The sequence below is a fragment of the Piliocolobus tephrosceles genome, chromosome 16 (assembly GCF_002776525.5).
Source record: "Piliocolobus tephrosceles isolate RC106 chromosome 16, ASM277652v3, whole genome shotgun sequence".
NCBI classification, from domain to species: domain Eukaryota; kingdom Metazoa; phylum Chordata; class Mammalia; order Primates; family Cercopithecidae; genus Piliocolobus; species Piliocolobus tephrosceles.
Genome location: NC_045449.1, coordinates 23207196 through 23223362, shown reverse-complemented (window position 1 = coordinate 23223362; position 16167 = coordinate 23207196). Strand labels below are relative to the sequence as shown.

The following is a 16167-nucleotide window of genomic DNA, read 5'->3' as shown; positions in this document are numbered from 1 at the left end:
CATGTCAAAACCTAAGGATCTTTTTTGCGTACCTGGAGAGAAATGGTTGGTGTGGCAAAAGCATTCCTGTAGATCCAGTCAGCTTCTTCTTCTAGTTCATCATCTTCAGCCCCCTTGACTGGGATGGAGCGGAGCTGCAGTGGAAAAGACAACAGATGGACTTTATATCTCACTTAAGAAAAACATATACCTTTTTGGACAGAAACGTGTGATCATCAAGCGTACATTTCCATTATTGTTCTGGAAATGCCATACCAGTGTTGTTCCGGCATGAAATAAGCATTGCTTTCTTTTCTTGCTTTTTTTTTTGAGATGGAGTCTCGCTCTTGTTGCTCAGGCTGGAGTGCAATGGCGCGTTCTAGGGTCACCTCAACCTTTGCCCCCGGAGTTCAGCCTCCTGAGTAGCTGGGATCACAGGTACCTGCCACCACGCCCAGCTAATTTTTTTTTTTTTTTTTTTTTTTGAGATGGAGTCTCGCTCTGTTGCCCAGGCTGGAGAGCAATGGCGCGATCTAGGCTCACTACAACCTCCACCTCCCAGTTTCAAGGAATTCTCCTGCCTGAACCTCCCAAGTAACTGGGATTACAGATGCATGCTGCCACGCCCAGCTAATTTTTTTTTTTGTATTTTAGTAGAGACAGGGTTTCACCGTGTTGCCCAGGCTGGCCTCTAACATCTGAGCTCAGGCAATCCACCCGCCTTGGCCTCCCAAAGTGCTAGGATTACAGGCGTGAGCCACGCAGCTAATTTTTTATATTTTTAGTACAGATGAGGTTTCACAATGTTGGCCAGGCTGGTCTCTGTGGGGAGAAGAAAGAGATCAGCCTGTTACTGTGTCTATATAGAAGGAAGTAGATGTAAGAGACTCCATTTAGTTCTGTATTTGAGATGCTGTTAATCTGTGACCCTACCCCCAACTTTGTCCTTGCAAGAGACATGTGGTGTGGTGACTCAAGGTTTAATGGATATTGGGCTGTGCAGGATGTGTCTTTGTTAAACAAGTACCTGAAGGCAGCTTGCTGGTTAAAAATCCTGCCCGTCCCTGGGATTGGAACATCTCCGGGTAATACCCATTGTGTGCCTTGTTTACTGAGTTAGGAGAAACCGCCTTTAGGAATAAGGTGGGGCTTGCTGGAGCAATACTGCTAAAAGGTTTATGGAGATGTTTGCATATGCATCTCAAGGCACAGCATTTTCCTTTAAACTTATTCATGTTACAAGGATTTTTGTTCCTATGTCTTACTGCTGATTTCCTCCCTACAATGATCCTATTTTCTAGCTACTCCCCTATCTTTTAGATGGTAAAGATAATTATCAATAAATACTATGGGAACTCAGAGGCCGGTGCCAGTGTGGGTCCTCTGAAAACACAGCACTGGTCCCCAGGGCCCCGCTTTTCTTTCTCTATACTTTGTCTCTGTGTATTATTTCCTTTTCTCAAGTCTCTCGTCCCACCCAACGAGAAGCACCCACAGGTGTGGAGGGGCAGGACACCCCTCCAGTCTCGAACTCCTGACCTTAGGTGAACCACCCACCTTGGCCTCCCAAAGTGCTGGGATTACAGGTGTGAACCACCGTGCCTGGCCATAAGCATTTCATAATTTTTTTTTTTTTTTTTGAGACAGGGCCTGTTTTTAGGCTTCAGTGCAGTGGTGCAATGATGGCTCATTGCAGCCGTGACCTCCCAAGCTCAAGCAATCTTCCCACCTCAGCCTCCTGAGTGGCTGAGACTACAGGTGTGCACCATCACGACCAGCTAGTTTTTTGCATTTTTTGTAAAGACAAGGTCTTCCTATGTGGCCCAGGCTGGTCTTGGGTTCCTGGACTCAAGCAATCTGCCACCCTGGTCTCCCAAAGTGCTGGGATTATAGGTGTGAGCCACAGCACCCAGCCTGCATTTCACAGATTTCTAAAGAAAACAGTATTTCAAGAACCGTAAGCAAGGTAGTCTACCTTCCCTTCTCTAAGAGCTGGATTTCCCAGGCCCCGGGTGAGATGGGGTTCAAAGCCCATGCTGCATATTCAACGCTCGACTTTCGCTAGATTATTTCTTGGCTACAAAGTAAATATGGATTGGTATAAGAGCAGAGGCTGGTGGTTTCTTACCTGGAACCTCTCAGGCAGGTCAGTGGCTCGGATTTCATTGTCCTGATCTGTGAGGTGGCTGCTTTCTAGCTCACTGGGCTCATACATTTCAAAGATGCTCCTACGGCTCACACGCTTCTTGGTGGTCTTCTTGGGGCGCACTCGGATTTCACCCTCAGCCTCATCATCCTCATACTCATACTCTTCCTCCAGTTCTTCATCATACTCATTGTATTTCTCAAATTCATCATAGTCAAAGTCCACACCGAAGATTTCCTGGGCTTCTTGCAGGGCCCTGTGGGTGGCAGCAAGAGGCAGTTGGCTCAGGTTCAGGTGAGAGGAGAGAAATGCAGCCCTTGCACAGATCCTTTACTTGTCCCAAGGGAACTGAGAGGGTTAGGAGGAAGGTAAACAAAATAACCATATTCACTGCGGACGAAAGGCTTCCATTGGGGGATATTTCTGGGCAAACTGTTGTATATGGAAGAACAAAAAGCCCATCTTTGGCACCTTCAAGTGACAGTAATCAAATAGCAACAGAGCAGACGGGTCTATATCTTGCTCAGTGGACCCAGCTTCTGCTAAGGCATTACAGTATTCCCTTAGAGCAAAAGTTTTCAAATTTGTTAATTGTGATGCGGGCATTTTTTCAACAAAATTGTATTAAGAATGTCAATATATGGCCGGGCGCGGTGGCTCAAGCCTGTAATCCCAGCACTTCGGGAGGCCGAGATGGGCGGATCACGAGGTCAGGAGATCGAGACCATCCTGGCTAACACGGTGAAACCCCGTCTCTACTAAAAATAATACAAAAAACTAGCCGGGCAAGGTGGCGGGCGCCTGTAGTCCCAGCTACATGGGAGGCTGAGGCAGGAGAATGGCGTAAACCTGGCAGGCGGAGCTTGCAGTGAGCTGAGATGCGGCCACTGCACTCCAGCCCGGGTGACAGAGCGAGACTCCGTCTCAAAAAAAAAAAAAAAAAAAAAAGAATGTCAACATATATAATTGAATAAACATGAAGCTGTAGGTGGAAGAGGAATGCTGGAGCCTTGCCTGTGTGGGAGTCTACTCCAATCCCACAGTAGCCCTAGAGTGCAGAGACAGTTCCTAAGGCTTCCAGGAGCAGTCTGAAATCACTGCCTGGTAGAGGTTATTTGAGGCAGGGAAGCAAAATGGCTGCAAGCTGGGAATGTCCCATTTTTGGCAAAGGCCTCTAACCTCCTTCCTGACGGGGCCCACTCTATCACTTTATCCCCACCTTGTACCAGACCCCACTCACGCGTCTGTGTATCCAGGAAGCTTTTTCCGCCACTTAGGTTTTTTCAGAGGCTGTCCATCATCATCCACAATGAAGTCGTCAATATCTGGGTAGAAAAGGAGGGGTTGGGGCTCACAGTCAGAGACTGAGCCAGGACTAAATTGCTTTGGTTTCTACTATGTGAGTGGTCCGTGAGCAACAGAGAAGGGAAGCTCATGAAAAGGAACTTCTTTGTATTAAATGCTGGGGGATGTAGCTAAAGAATGGTTTCCATCCTGTTCCCATGGGCCAGGAAATCCTAACATCCAAACACTGGCTTCCCTGCCCAATATAACATACCTGACTCCTCATCATCTTCTTCCTCCTCCTCTGGAGGAGCCATGGGGGCCTCCATGGCCTCCTGCCCTTCTTCCCCTTCCCCATCCTGGAAGATTTCCTCTGCAATAGCTTCTTTTTCATGCTCCTCCTTGCCATACTCCTCCTCATCATCGTCCTCGTCATCTGACATTTTTTTGACACGCCGGTACTTTTGCTAGGGGTGGGAAAACCTGCCTTATCAGGATCTGAGGAGTCTCGCATATGGATACCAAATCTCCAGTCTCACTCCCTTCTTCCCACCACAATTACTCTAACCAAGGGAGATGGGAAAGAACATGCTGAGTGATGTTCTTGTAGCCTCAAAGCCCGTCCTTGAAACTTGGACAAGACTTTCTCTAACAGGCACCCAGATCTGGGATGCAAATCTAGGCCCTGCAGTACAATGATACCGAACACCGTGCTCTAATGTTCTCCAAACTGTCCTGCATGTGCCTCCTCACCCAGAGACACTGAAATTTCCAGGACTTTTTCCTTCACCCCCAGGGACAAAGAAAAAGAATGATACTTACTCCTCTTTTGACTTTGACACCCAGATTCTCCTCAATGAGGTCAAAATCATCATCCTCCAGGCGGTCATCAAAAGAGGCTGAAGAAATAAAGTGTTGCCCACGGTGATGGGGAGGCCCTTTTCTGCTGGAACCTCCACCCAAGCCTCACTTGAGCCAACAACAGACTACTCACTGCGTTTTCTCTTCTTGTGGCCAACATCATCTTCTGAATCACCAGAGTCACTGCCCTCATCCTCCTCCCCTTCATCTTCATCATCATCGTCATTGATAAAGCCTTTCAGGTTGCCCTGCTCATCCTGATCATCTAGGTTCTCTTCTTCCTCCTCCTCATCTGGAAGGCATGCATGTGTGAGGCATGGAGACTGAAAAACAGGCTAGCGGTTCAGGGCCACTTGATTAATGCGATTATCCATTTGCTTTGCACCTAACGACCTGGGTGCCATGTTAACTCTTCTGCCTCATGTAAAGATGCAAAACATGGCCATTGACTTAGAGTAGCAGCATCTGGAAAGAATATTTTTTTCCCCCTACACTCACCATCTGTCTTTGGGCAGGATGATCTCCCTGGTCACTCTGACTTCTCAAAACCATTACTAGATTATTATAGCCACCAATAACTTTGTTTTACTCAGTTTGTAAACTCAGCAGCTACATTCCTTTATTTTGCCATAATTCCTTTCATAAAACTTGTACGTCCCTTTACCCCTTTGAAGTCATTTCGTGGTTCTACTCTGTTGACAATTCTAAAGATTGGGCTTGGCCAGAGAAATAGGAAACTAGGTGAATAAGTATCAATAATGCTAGGTCTAAAAGCAGAAAGTATTATATATGGACTTATCTATTGGTTTATTATCAACCGCCCCCCTACTAAAGTAAACTCCACAATAGCTGGATCTTTGTTGTTTTGTATTTCTAGTTCCAGGCCTAGTGCCTGGCATACAGACAGATGCTCAGTTAGTATCTGCTAAGAATGACTGAAAGTTCTCAAGCTGGTACCTCATGTGTGATAACTTCTGTGCTGAGCCTGAGCCTTTCATCAGCAAGAATCCAACTATCCAAAGCTTAGCAATAGTGGGGAGAAGCTTGAGGCTGGGGCCTCCTCACCATCATCCTCCTCTTCCACAAATTTCTTGGTGACTCGGGGTACCACCTCGCCTTCATCATTGTATTCTTCCTCTGACTCCTCAGCCTCGCTTTCCACAAAATCAGACATTGCTACAGCTTCTCACTCTGCCTGAAGACAACTAGGGAAAGAAAAGAGAGAAGGATAAAAAAATGGGACACATGATTACCCAGGGGGCTCTTAAACCTTCCCAAAAACAGCCTTTTAGCAACCTGCCACTGCTCTGCCCACTCAACATTCCCACTCGGGGAGAGGAGAGGAAGAATCAGATGGTTCCCACTCTTCCATTATCCATTCCTCCCAGCATTGCTTCTCTCATATGTACTTTTTTTTTTTTTTTGAGGTGGTGTCTCACTCTTTCACCCAGGCTAGAGTACAGTCGCACAATCTCCATTCACTGCATCCTTCGCCTCCTGGGTTCCAGTGATTCTTCTGCCTTAGCCTCCCAAGTAGCTGGGACTACAGGCACACGCCACCATGCCCGGCTAATTTTTATACTTTTAGAAGAGATGGAGTTTCAACATGTTGGCCAGGCTAGTCTTGAACTCCTGACCTCAGGTGATCTGCCCACCTCGGCCTCCCAAGGTGTTGGGATTACAGGCATGAGCCACCACACCCAGCCTCATATGTACTTTTAAAAAGAAGGCAGGCCAGGCATGGTGGCTCACGCCTGTAATCCCAGCACTCTGGGAGGCTGAGGCGGGCAGATCATGAGGTCAGGAGATCGAGACCATCCTGGCTAACACAGTGAAACCTCATTTCACTAAAAAACACAAAAAATTAGCCAGGTGTAGTAGCGGGCGCCTGTAGTCCCAGCCACTCAGGAGGCTGAGGCAGGAGAATGGTGTGAACCCGGGAGGCGGAGCTTGCAGTGAGCCAAGATCGCGCCACTGCACTCCAGCCTGGGCGACAGAGTAAGACTCTGTCTCAGAAATAAATAAATAAATAAATAAAATAAAAAGAAGGCAAAAGCCAGGCTACTCGGGAGGCTGAAGGCAAAAGCCAGGCTACTCGGGAGGCTGATGCAGGAGAATCTCTTGAACCCGGAAGGCAGAGGTTGCAGATTGCACCACCGCATTCCAGCCTGGCAAGAGAGAAAGACTCTGTCAAAAAAAAAAAAAAAAAAAAAAAGCCATTAGGCCAGGTGTGGCAGCTCACTCCTGTAACCTCAGCACTTAGGGAGGCCAAGGCGCCTTCATCATTGTATTCTTCCTCTGACTCCTCAGCCTCGCTTTCCACAAAATCAGACATTGCTACAGCTGATAAGGCGGGTGGATCACCTGAGGTCAGGAGTTCAAGACCAGGCTAGCCAACATGGTGAAACTCCATCTCTACTAAAAACACAAAAATTATCCAGTATGGTGGCAGGTGCCTGTAATCCCAGCTACTCCGGAGGCTTACGCAGGAGAATCATTTGAATCTGAGAGGCGGAGGTTGCAGTAAGCAGAGACTGCACCACTGCACTCCAGCCTCGGCAACAAGAGCAAAACCTGTCTCAAAAATAAAGAAAGAAAGAAAGAAAAGGAAGGCAATTATACCAGACTTGCATATGTATCACCTCTCTTCCCCAGAGTTTTACCTCACTTACCATTTGAAGACAGGAATGGGCAAATGAGGAAAGAAACTAATGTAGGGACAATTAAGTGAGGATATGGTGGTAGAGTGGGATTATGTGATCTGCTCCTGGGAGGCTTGGAAACAGTAAGTGCCAACTTTATAAAAGGTGCTTTCATGTTTACAACACACTATTCACACTTATTAGCAAAATCAAAAGGAAAATCTCTTTTCAACAGATTAAACACACAAATACTTCATGAACTTGAGCCGATTTGTGTGAGTATTGGTTGGGAGCATTTGGGTCCAAAAAGGGCCTATTTTTATCATTTACTCCCCTTGCAGGTAAAAAAATCTTGAAAGGCTTCCATGTCCTACTAAATAAAGGCAAGATGGTTAAATGGAAAGATTGCTAGGCTCAAGAGTAGAAATCAAATCCTGTTCAGACCACGGTGAAACCCCGTCTCTATTAAAAACACAAAAAATTAGCCAGGCGCGGTGGTGGGCGCCTGTAGTCCCAGCTACTCAGGAGGCTGAGGCAGGAGAATGGCTCAGGAGGCGCAGCTTGCAGTGAGTCGAGATCACGCCACTGCACTCCAGCCTGGGGGACAGAGTGAGACTCGATTTCAAAAAAAAAAAAAAAAAAGAAATCAAATCCTGGTTTTATATCCTAACAGCTAAACATGAACTTAAGCAAATTATTGGACATGCCTGAATATCACTTTCTTAACCTGGAAAATGGTAACAGCGCTACCTACCTTAGAGGATAGTTGAGAATATTATATGACATAGGGGAAAGAACCTGTTGTTTCAAGATGGGTTAACTGAGTTTGAATTTGAATCCTGAGCCTAATTTTCCTTAGCATTCTGTAATTTTGTACCAACCAACCCAACTTTATCTTCTACTTCCCTGCTTTCAGACTCATCCAAAGCCTGGAAACGACAGTAGGGATCTTCAAGAACTGTAACATGGAGCTTGATGGGCCTTGAGTAGGACTTAAAAAACAGCACACATCATCACATTAAGATTCCACTGTGGAACCCTAAAGCTGGCTGCTGACACACTCAGCATCACTCCTCACCCTGTCCAGTAAAATGGTCTATGGGATATATCCCATGTACCTTTCTCCCACTTAGACTACAAGCTTCTGGAAGATAAAGAACATATCCAATGGAGGGACTAATAAAAACCATGACAACATAAATGGCAATACAAGAGGCATTACAAGGCACTCTGATTCTGCACCAGAAAAGCTATATCCCTTCAGGTGTGCTGCAACACATTAGTAACAAATTAGCTAACAAATTAGCAACTGTTAAGTGTCTGTTAAATAAACGACTTACATTTTCTTTCTTTTTTTTTTTTTTGAGACGGAGTCTCGCTCTGTCGCCCAGGCTGGAGTACAGTGGCCAGATCTCAGCTCACTGCAAGCTCTGCCTCCCGGGTTTAAGCCATTCTCCTGCCTCAGTCTCCCGAGTAGCTGGGACTACAGGTGCCCGCCACCTCGCCCGGCTAGTTTTTTCTTTGTATTTTTTAGTAGAGACGGGGTTTCACCGGGTCAGCCAGGATGGTCTCAATCCCCTGACCTCGTGATCTGCCCATCTCGGCCTCCCAAAGTGCTGGGGTTACAGGCTTGAGCCACCGCACCCAGCTTACATTTTCATACTGCTGCCATCTTCCCAGTTAAAGATGGCAGTGGGAGGGGAGAGAACGGTGGCTAATGGCTACCTGAAGGTGCCTTAAGTTCTGTGGCTCTAATTCTCCTGAAAATTGTCCTTACTGAGCTCAATTAATACTATAACCAATGAACTTGAGATTAACTAAACTCAAAAAAATAAAACTGAAGATATAGGAGGGTGGGGGAATGTTCAATTTTCGGTTGAGGTTTCAGATGCCACTCTTCCCACAAACCTAACTGAACGCCTACTATGTACATATACTCTGCTAAGAGCTGGGGATTTGAAGAGAATTGCTCGTTTTCTTTCTTTTTTTTTTTTTGAGATGGAGTTTTGCTCATTGCCCAGGCTGGAGTGCAATGGCGCAATCTCAGTTAACGCAACCTCCGCCTCCTGGGTTCATGCGATTCTCCTGCCTCAGCCTCCTGCATAGCTGGGATGACAGGCATGCATCACCATGCCAGCTAATTTTGTATTTTTAGTAGAGAGGGGGTTTCCCCTTGTTGGTCAGGCTGGTCTTGAACTCCTGACCTCAAGTGATCCGCCCGCCTCGGCCTCCCAAAGTGCTGGGATTACAGGCGTGAGCCACCGTGCCCGGCTGGATTGTTCATTTTCAAGGAGTTGACTGTCTCCTAGAGGGAGAAATATGAAAATAAGACCATAAAATGGTTTTATGTATTACAACAGACACACAGAACAGGCATAGGAAGAGAACTGGACAATAAACTCACAACACACACACAAAACCCAACCAAAATAATACGGGTCTCTCTTGGGTATTTTAAGCAATTTTTAAAAAAGTACCCTGAGGAATAATGCTTATTTACACACCTACCAAGTGCCAGACACTAACAAATATCCTACTATTTTATGTCCCTATCAAGATGGAACAAATATTCCATTAATCCCTACACTATCCTATGAGTTACAGCACACTTCTCTCTCAACAGAGGAAGAAACAGACTCAGAGAGATGTAGTCATTTGTTCAAGGTGATAAAACTATCATCTGTTGTAAATGCTGAGGTCTGTCTGACTCCTCATGGCTGACAGTACCACATTTATCAATAGTTCTCAGGGCATGGTCCAGGGGCCAGTCTCTTTGTTCTCTCAGGAGTGTACAGTGGAGTTTTTCCAGAGGTTATATGACATGTGGTTATCATAACAGACTGAATGCAAAAGCATATGAGAACACAGCTGTATTCTATCAGGGCAGACATTAAAACATTGTACTAAAAAACAAAAAAAAGTCAGTCTTACTTAATTTACTTATTTTGAGACAGAGTCTTGCTCTCTCACCCAGGCTGGAGTGCAATGGCACGATTCCGGCTCACTTCAACCTCCGCCTCCTGGGTTCAAGCGATTCTCTTGCCTTAGCCTCCCGAGTAGGTGGGACTACAGGCACTCGCTACCACGTCTGGCTAATTTTTGTATTTTTAGTAGACATGGGGTTTGGCCATATTGGCCACGCTGGTCTCGAACTCCTGACCTCAAGTGATCCACCTGCCTTGGCCTCCCAAAATGCTGGGACTATAGGCGTGAGCCACCACGCCCGGCCTATTCATTTATTTTTTAAGACGAAGTTTCACCATGTTAGCCAGGCTGGTTTCGAACTCCTGAGCTCAAGTGATCCACCTGCCTCAACCTCCCAAAGTTCTGGGATTACAGGAGTGAGCCACCACACCCAGTCCATTCTTACTAAAATATTTTGTTTTAAAAATTACTATTATTCGGCTGGGTGCTGTGGCTCATGCCTGTAACCCCAGCACTTCGGAAGTGGAGGTGGGCCGATCACCTGAGGTCAGGAGTTTGAGACCAGCCTGGCCAACATGGTGAAACTTTGTCTCTGCTACAAATGAAAAATTGGCTGGGTATGGTGGCAGGTGCCTGTAGTCCCAGCTACTCGGGAGGCTGAAGCAGGAGAACTGCTTGAACCCGGAAGGCAGAGGTTGCAGTGAGCCGAGATGGTGCCACTAGACTCTAGCCTGGGTGACAGAGTGAGACTCCATCTCAAAACAAAACAAAACAAAACAAAAAAACTACTGTTATTCGTAAAAAGTATTATTGTTTACTACTTTAAAATAAATCAATAAATATTTTTAAATGTCTGAGTTTTAATTTCGAATCCGGTAAGTATCAAAGGATGTAATTCACATAAACAAAATGTCTTTGGAGTCCTAAATAAGTTTTAAGAGTATAAAGGGGTCCTGAGTTCAAAAAGTTGAGGAATGACTGTAAAGACCCGAAAGAGCTGCAGTGCCGTAAGCCTAGGGGTTAGGGTGATACTCCACCATGCCCCAAGATCTCTATCCTTAAGGTCATTTAGCTTGAGTACTGCCGAAAGTGAAAGTCTTAAACTTCTGCCAATTAAATCTGGAGCTCTAATTTTAATTTTGACATTGCTCCCCCTCAGCCCTGAACTGAGCCATTAAAAACAGATTTGAGTACGGCAGCCCCTACACATAGCTTGTTTTAATTGGGCTATTAGACCCGTACGTTCGATCTTTTAAGGCCTCAACATCTTCAAATTGAACGCCAGTTCCTGCAGACCAGATGCTCCTCAGCCTACTTAACAGAGAAACACACAGCCTACCTGATGAAAACAACAGCTTTCTTCTGTCTCAAGGGCAGCTGGTGCTCCATGCTGCACACAGCTTGGAAAGATAGCTGTGTTCTCTTTCTTCCCATCGCCTAGGTTAGCAATAGAGCACAAGCTATGCTACAGCTGGGGAATGCCTCCAATCTAGCTCTATACCAAGACTTCCAGTTGTAAGAAGTGTGCCAGAAGCAATTCTGACTTGCTGCAACTTGCTGGAGCTAGATATGCAGACTGCAGTAGCACTGCAGTCTGAGACTGACAAGCAAGAACTAATCTAGAATAAAGACACTAATGTATTTATTTGTGTATGATTATTATTAATATATGGTATCTATGATGAGCCTGATGTAGTTTGGATGTTATATTTAGCACTCATGCTCTTAAAAATTTCCCCATACTTACACTGTAAGTTAAATTTGCAACTGGAATAGGTCTACAAGGGCAGTGGGGGGATGGAGGGAGAGGTTTCTCTAGGCAGAAGCACAGGTGCAGAACAAGATGTGGCTCAAAGGGAGAGGCTGGTGGTTACCATGACATTTGCTGGAAGAGGAATGGAACTGGGATCAGATTGCCACAAGGGAGGCCCTCTGCAGTCCCTCCCTTTGAACAAGAAGTTGTAGGAGGCAATTAAGAGGAGACCAGAGTGAAAAGAGATCTAGTCTGTTAATTCCTTCCACTTTGCAGCTTCAATTAACATTTGCTGGGGTTTTTTTTTAAGAGTCAAGCTCTGTGCTGGGACTTGGGTATATAAAAATGAGTAAAATATGCTTCCGACCCTGGTGGAGTTCACAATCTGTCTCAAAAAACTTGTTAATAACGTTATAACAAAGCACAATTAGGGTTATATTAAGTTACATACCTGGACTATAAGAGCAATGGGAAGGTTGGGAAATATCTGAGAAAAGGTGATGTCTGAATAAAAGAGGATTTAAGAATACAGTCTGGAAAAAGGCAACATGAGCAAACATTTAGGCGTGGTGCTCGGGAGAACAGCCCCAGAAGTCTAGGGCGGAGTTTAAACTACAGGACATTCCACACTGTCTTGTATCCTGTATTTTATGAGCAAGGGACTACGAATATTCCAAAGGTATCCATAAGTGAATATCCAATTTGGAATTACGAAACCTAAAAGTAAAGTAAAAGTATTTAGAGTCTACTTAAGTCCTTTTAAATCTGGAATTCAGAACTCTTTGTAATTAAAAAAAAAAAAACCTGAAAACCTAATTACATGAAGTCAAGATGTTAAAATACAGAAAAAGTTAATTTTGTTCATTTAAAAATATTATTTATTCGGCCGGGCGTGGTGGCTCACACCTATAATGCCAGCACTTTGGGAGGCTGAGGTGGGCTGATCACTTGAGGTCAGATGCTCGAGACCAGCCTGGGCAGCATGATGAAACCTGTCTCCACTAAAAATACAAAAATTAGCTGGGCATGGTGCTGCATGCCTGTAATCCCAGCTACTCGGGAGGCTGAGGCAAGAGAATCGCTTGAACCTGGGAGTCAAAGCTTGCAGTGAGCCGAGATCATGCCATCGCACTCCAGTCTGGGTGACAGCGAGACTCCATCTCAAAAAAAAAAAAAAAATTTATTCCTTCTCTTTCCACATCTCTTTAGAGAAACAGGATAAGGGCTAAAGAAGAGCACAACTGAAGTATGTAACCAGATTCAGAACCCCTGCAACACAAAGAGAGATTAACAGTTACTAAACCTCGTGGTACACACATTGGGGAACACACAGTTCCTGCTCTAGCACAGGGGTTGGCAAACCTTTCCTTTTCTCTTTTTTTTTTTTTTTTTTTTTGAGACGGAGTCTCGCTCTGTTGCCCGGGCTGGAGTGTAGTGGCCGGATCTCAGCTCACTGCAAGCTCCGCCTCCCGGGTTCCCGCCATTCTCCTGCCTCAGCCTCCCGAGTAGCTGGGACTACAGACGCCCGCCACCTCGCCCGGCTAGTTTTTTGTATTTTTTAGTAGAGACGGGGTTTCACCGTGTTAGCCAGGATGGTCTCGATCTCCTGACCTCGTGATCCGCCCGTCTCGGCCTCCCAAAGTGCTGGGATTACAGGCTTGAGCCACCGCGCCCGGCCCTCCTTTTCTCTATAGGGCCAGATCTGCCACTGTAGCATAGAAGCATACATAACATGTAAATGAATGGGGGCAACCTTAATTGGCTCACAGGCCTTAGTTTGTGACCTATGATTTAGAAGTACAGGTCTTTAGAGAATTGATGATAAGGATAGCATGGGATCCTGTAATAAGACAACCTAACCTGGTTTTGAGGAAGTGACTTTAAACAAAGACCTTAAGAGTAAGGAGGAATTAGTTCAGCAGAGGAGCTGGCTTCTTTGGAGATGGTTTGGGGAGTGATGTCGGAGATGTGTGCTTCTAGCACAACACGTGCACTGTGGCACGTACAGAGAAGGCCCAGGAGAGGAAGAACGGTTCATAAGAGTTGGAGGAAAAGTCATAAGGATCTAGGCGCTGGGAAGCCACTGCTGGGTTTTAAACGTAGAATTGAAATTAATTTACTTGCTAATCCAACAAAAACTTATTATTTTCTGAGATGGAGTCCTGCTCTGTCACCCAGACTGGAGTGCAGTGGTGTGATCACATCTCACTGCAGCCTCCACCTCCTGGGCTCAAGCCATAATCTCACCTGAGCCTCCCAAGTAGCTAGGACAAATACATATATATATATATATATATTTTTGAGACAGAGTCTCGCTCCATCACCCAGGCTGGAGTGTAGTGGCGTGATCTCGGCTCACCGCAACCTCTGACTCCTAGGTTCAAGCAATTCTCCTGCCTCAGCCTCCCAAATAGCTGGGATTACAGGCACCCACCACCATGTCCAGCTAATTTTTTCTTTGTATTTTTAACAGAGATGGGGTTTCACCATGTTGGCCAGTCTAGTCTCGAGTTCCTGACCTCAGGTGATCCGCCCACCTCAGCCTCCCAAAGTGCTGGGATTATAGGCATGAGCCACCATGCCTGGCATAAATATGTATTTAATGAGAGCCTACCACATGCCAGGCACATACAAGACAAGGTCCATGCCCCTAGGATGCCCATATTCTGGTGCAGGAGACACATTGGCAACAAATAAAATAAACTTTGCTCTAAGAGCTAAGAAGGAAATACATATTTTCATCTCATCTAAAGTGAGTTTACTTAGGCTGAGATGTCAACAGATAGGATATGACCTGTAGAACCAGGGGGAGAGATTCCAGCAGAGAAAGTGAGCAAGAACATGGTATATAATAGGTGATGTCCTAAGGCTTATGGCACTAGAGCATGGTGAAGGCAGTGTCTATGAGAGGTATCCTCAAGCAGGGCGTAAAGGCCATGGAAAGTGACTGGAGAATTTTAAGTAGGGAAATGACATGATCTGCTCTGATCCAATTCTGTTACATGGAAAATGAACTGGAGGAAGATCTGAGTGGAAACCAGGGAAAACTGAGGATACTGTTGTGGTAGCCCAAGCAAAAGATGGCGGTGGCTTGGAATAGGGTGGTAGCAGTGAAGATGGAGAAGAGAAGACAGATTACAAAAACATTCCAGAAGTGGAGGTGACAGGACTTACAAAAAGACTGGGGAAGAGGAGTAGTAAAGGAGAGGAACAAAGATAATTCTCAGAGGTCTATCTTTGGTAACCCTGTGGATAGGAGTACCACTCAGTAAAATGGGAGGATAAGGTTTGGAATGACAAGAAAACCAAAACTTTATTTTGGTTATGTTAGCTTTGGGGTGCCTAAGAAATATCTAAATGGAGATAATTAAACAGGCATTTTTGACGTGTGATTCTGGAACACAGAGGAGAAGGCTGGACTAGAGATTTAAACTTTGGAGTTGCCAACTTTCAGGTGGTAATTAAATCCATGGGGCTGGGTCACCTAAAGGGAAGCATGTAGAGGGCCCGGGATTCCTGTGAGAATTCCAACATATATATATGTATACACACACATATTTTGAGATGGAGTCTTGTTTTGTTGCCCATGCTGGAGTGTAGTGGCACGATCTCTGCTCACTGCAACCTCTGCCTCCTGGGTTCAAGTGATTCTCCTGCCTCAGCCTCCCAAGTAGCTGGGATTACAGGGATGTCGCCATGCCCAGCTAGTTTTTGTATTTTTAGTAGAGATAGGGTTTTACCATGTTTGCCAGGCTGGTCTTGTACTCCTGACCTCAAGTGATCCGCCCGCCTCGACCTCCCAAAGTGCTGGGATTACAGGCGTGAGCCACCGTGACCAGCCCCAACATTTAGACATCAGATAGAGAGCAAAGGTGGCTAGCAAATGAGACTCAGAAGGGACAGCCAGAGAAATGGAGAAAATCCAAGAATGAAATGTCAATAAAGCCAAGATGAAAGTTTGGAGACAGGAGTAACTACCTTGAATATTGCAGAGACAGAGAAAGATGAGAACAAAGTATCCATTGGATTTGGCAACATAGAAGTCACTGGTGACCTTGATAAGGGCAACTTCAATGGAGTCCGCAAAGTAGATGCGGTGGCACTTGATTACTAGAAGCTACCTCAGGAAGATTGCTTGAGCTCAGGAGTTCCAGGTGGCAGTGAGCTATGATGGGGCCACTGCACTCGAACCTGGGCAACAGAGTAAGACAATATCTCAAAAAAAAAAAAAAAAAAAGGGGTGGGCAGAAGAGAAGCCAGATTGATATAAAATGAAGATTGAATAAAGGGTAAGAAAGCTGAGTTGGTACAGGTAGAAATCTATGAATGGAAATTTTAAAAATTGGCATGGTAGTTGGAGAGGGATGTGAAGGATATCAGAACATAATTTGTATACTGATGGGAACAGTTTCATGGAGAGACAGGATTTGGTGACTGATTTTATTGGGAAATAGTGGAGAGGAAGGAAGACAAGGATTATAGGCAGGATTGATGGTAGTGCCATTTATTAAGATGAAGAAAATAGAAGCAGGGCAAACGTATTTGCCTACAAACATCACGTTTCCACCATACTAGGT

At 45.4% G+C, this 16167-nt stretch overlaps 1 protein-coding gene across 2 annotated transcripts in view; it reads right to left on the bottom strand.

Moving 5' to 3' along the window:
* SUPT6H (SPT6 homolog, histone chaperone and transcription elongation factor) overlaps positions 1–16167 on the bottom strand; it is a 41981-nt gene that overhangs the window by 24479 nt on the left and 1335 nt on the right. The window contains exons 1-8 of one of the 2 annotated variants that reach the window (XM_023183902.3): positions 9117–9219; positions 5336–5475; positions 4404–4562; positions 4232–4308; positions 3684–3876; positions 3366–3450; positions 2108–2381; positions 33–134 (exon numbers count right to left, since the gene is read on the bottom strand). In XM_023183902.3, coding sequence (XP_023039670.2) covers positions 33–134; positions 2108–2381; positions 3366–3450; positions 3684–3876; positions 4232–4308; positions 4404–4562; positions 5336–5444 — 999 coding nt within the window. In that variant the 5' untranslated portion in view covers positions 5445–5475; positions 9117–9219. Of the gene's footprint in view, positions 1–32; positions 135–2107; positions 2382–3365; positions 3451–3683; positions 3877–4231; positions 4309–4403; positions 4563–5335; positions 5476–9116; positions 9220–16167 lie in introns of those variants that run through there. The other variant, XM_023183901.3, reaches the window with a different exon arrangement.